The sequence below is a fragment of the Argentina silus genome, assembly GCF_951799395.1.
Source record: "Argentina silus genome assembly, chromosome: 8".
Lineage (NCBI taxonomy): Eukaryota > Metazoa > Chordata > Actinopteri > Argentiniformes > Argentinidae > Argentina > Argentina silus.
Genome location: NC_139662.1, coordinates 23,980,582 through 23,984,327, shown reverse-complemented (window position 1 = coordinate 23,984,327; position 3,746 = coordinate 23,980,582). Strand labels below are relative to the sequence as shown.

The window sequence follows — 3,746 nt, the reverse complement described above, 5'->3', positions numbered from 1 at the left end:
ACTCCTCCACCTTCCGCCAGAGGATGTGCAGCCGGGGCAGCTGGGGCAGCCGGCGGGCCGAGCCCAAGGACCCTTTTGAATCCGTCTCCCAGCGCAACAACAAGGACGCCAGCGTCTCCACCCGCTTCTCCAACGGCCAGGCCGAGGGCCACGGGGCGTGTCTGCACTGCGGCGAGGACGGGGGGCGGGGCCACGGCGGGGCCATGCCCCAGAAGACCGCCCGCGTCCTGACAGGCTCCGCCCACAGCGAGGTAACGGTCAGCCAGCTCTCGGCCAGAATGCAGGCTGACTTCCTCTAGTGCCAGAACGACGTCCTCCGCATCCTGAGGGAGACAGGAACGGACAGATGGGTGAAAAGGAGAAGTGATGACAACAGAGAGGCTGGGTGGAGGCGTGTTGGTGGAGGCGTGTTGGTGGAGGCGTGTTGGTGGAGGCGTGTTGGTGGAGGCGTGTTGGTGGAGGCGTGTTGGTAGAGGCGTGTTGGTGGAGGCGTGTTGGTGGAGGCGTGTTGGTGGAGGCGTGTTGGTGGAGGCGTGTTGGTGGAGGCGTGTCTGACTGCCAATGACGATGACAGACACCTTCGCCCCGAGCAGAGTCTGCAGCAGAGAGAAAACCTGACACAGCACTATTCCTGAAACTTTGCACTACACTGTGTCACCCCCTATCCTCCCCCCTCCCTCTCCCCCCCCCTCCCCCCCCTCCCTCTCCCCCATTATACAACAGATGACCTAACCACAGGGGACTGTTTAAGGTAATGACATAATGAAGAACATGAGGACATGTGTGAATAAGGCTTGGATCAACACCGTCATCTGAGACGAGACATGCAGCAGCCACAGGAAATCCCACGGCCGCGCAGCGATGGGCCTGGGCGTCCATGACACCTGAGACCAGACTGACAGCACCGGCCCCTGATGTCGCCCTGCTGATCCATCTGGACTGTAGTGTTGTTGTGTTGTAGGCCTTGCTGTGTGTATGTAAAAGGAGAGCATATCTATATTATTATTATTATTATTATTATTATTATTATTATTATTGTTATCATTAGTATAACCTTATAGAAAAATTGTGGGAGAAAATATTTGAGGGACCATGTTATATATATATATATATATATATATATATATATATATATATATATATATATATATAATATAAACAATCTGATATGTGTGGTGCATTGTTATGGTTTTGTTGAAAGTCCTTCAAGGGTAAAAGAACTGTGGGTCCAGGAACGCTGAGTGTTCTGGGTCAGACAGGTCCATCCTGTTCTGGGTCAGAGCCAGCCGTCCTGTTCTGCTGTGGTTAATGAGATTAAATGAATCATAGTGTCTGTTTTTTATGCTAATATGTGTCTCAGAGTCATGAATCTGTGTGAACATGGACACAACATCCTGTAGGACAGCAGTCTACACATCCACGTTGGCAAGGTGACCCGGTGACCTGGTGGCTGACCTGTGACCTTTTATCCCACTCTCACTGAGAACGTTGTTTCTGACTACGGTTGGCTGGAACAGTTTGATTCAGCCTCAAACAATAAATGGTATATCCACAAACCATGAGAGGCTGGTGGAGGTAGAAATCAGAGGACAGGCTCATTGGAATGCATGGAGTGGAATGGTGAATGGTATCAAACTGCTAATGATAACCCTAACCCTAACCATTCCATATTCTGTCCATCAATTACAATGAGCCCGTCCTCTGATTTCTACCTCCACCAGCCTCCCCTGCCACAAACGTACAGTGACGTGGGAACGTTTTCCACAAGAACTGTAAAGAAGAAAATCTGTTACTTTAATTTGAGCCCATAAGAAACCCCTGCTCAATGCAGATAGAAATGTATTGTAGGGAAGTCAGTGAATCCATCTAAAATGGAGAGACATGAAGCACAGTTCTGGCACGGGGATAGCGTGTTTGGGACAGTGAGAAGGCTTGTGGTTCTAAACAGGATTTAGGGAGAGTCTCTGAGCAGACTGAACCTAGTCAGGACGGCATCCACGGCAAGCCTCTGCCCAGGGTGTCTGCCAGCTCCTTTGAAGTGAAAGAATAGGTGTGGATCTTCCAAAAACTCACTGTCTCCTTCTGAACTGGTCATTCTTCTGAGTGGGAGTAATCGTGACTCCTGGACATGAAATCATCAGCTGCATCCAGCTCATGTCTTCATGAGATGATCAGAGTTGGAGTGGAGTTTAACAGGCAGTAGCCTGGGAGAGAGGACACATACACATGCATCTAATGAATTTACTGGAGTGTGTTTGATGCAAAGGCAAATTAGGGTCATTCTACTGTAAGTGGATTTCCCTAATGATTGTTATGTGGTGGGTCAGGGTTATGTGGTGGGGGAGGAGAGTGGGGGTGGAGGCTGGGGGTGGTGACTGGGGGTGGAGGGTGGGGGTGGAGGCTGGGGTGGAGGCTGGGGGGGAGGCTGGGGTGGAGGCTGGGGGGGAGGCTAGGGTGGTGACTGGGGGTGGAGGCTGGGGTGGAGACTGGCGGTGGAGGCTGGGGGGGAGGCTGGGGTGGAGGCTGGGGGGGAGGCTGGGGTGGAGGCTGCACTTTGTTATTGTTTCAATCCCTGATTGCCCCTTTAAAGGGCATTAGAATGGTATAACCACAGATGTAGAACAATGTAGTCTCAACCTGTTACCCAGCATCCTGGTGTCCGTTCGTCCATCCGTCCGGGCGGGCGGCGCGGTGTATGAAGCTGTGATGATGGTGGTGGTGACGGGGTAACAGACACAGTAAACAGGGGGAGGAGCCAGGCTGTACAGCGAGCAGCAGCGCCCCGAGGTAATCCCAGAGTTGTGTATCCAAGGGCCAGAACAAAAAACCTCTGACTTTATGAAATCTGACAGGATAAATATTAATGAGTGTTTCACAGAGAACGCACTTCCATAACAAACAGATGGAACTCCTCCGTTCAGTGATGCTCAACATTAGATTAGATTAGATTACATTAGATTAGATTAGATTAGATTAGATTACATTAGATTAGATTAGATTAGATTAGATTACATGAGATGAGATGAGATGAGATGAGATGAGATGAGATGAGATGAGATTAGATTAGATTAGATTAGATTAGATTAGATTTGCTGCTTTTTGCTTTTGCCTGATTTTGTAGTTTTTCTCGCCAACACGCTGGACAGACTTCACCACAGCTGACCTACATTCACTAAACACGCTACACGCGCTACACGCGCTACACACGCTACACACACTAAACACGCTACACACACTAAACACGCTAAACACGCTAAACACGCTACACACGCTAAACACGCTAAACACACTAAACACGCTACACACACTAAACACGCTACACACACTAAACATGTTAAACACACTAAACATGTTAAACACACTAAACACGCTACACACACTAAACACGCTACACACACTAAACATGTTAAACACACTAAACATGTTAAACACACTAAACACGCTACACACACTAAACACGTTAAACACACTAAACACGTTAAACACACTAAACACGTTAAACACACTAAACATGTTAAACACACACTAAACACACTAAACACGCTAAACACACTAAACACGCTACACACACTAAACACACTAAACACGCTACACACACTAAACATGTTAAACACACTAAACATGTTAAACACCCGATGGAAGGAGAGCGGATGGGAGTCGAGGGCGGAGCTTCTAATGGCAGTTCAGTGAACAGGGCAACAATGTACACACTCTCACACACACACACACACACACACACACACACA

The 3,746-nt window shown here is 48.8% G+C and overlaps 1 protein-coding gene across 1 annotated transcript in view; it reads left to right on the top strand.

Annotated features, from left to right (window-relative positions):
* The window catches only part of opn7d (opsin 7, group member d), a gene marked incomplete at both ends in the record, with an annotated part of 3,114 nt that extends 2,815 nt beyond the window's left edge, over positions 1-299 (top strand). The window contains one exon of the mRNA XM_083675664.1: positions 1-299. This exon is cut by the window's left edge and continues 202 nt beyond it. Within this exon, the coding sequence (XP_083531790.1) occupies positions 1-299 (299 nt within the window).
* Positions 300-3,746: the final 3,447 nt, after the last annotated feature.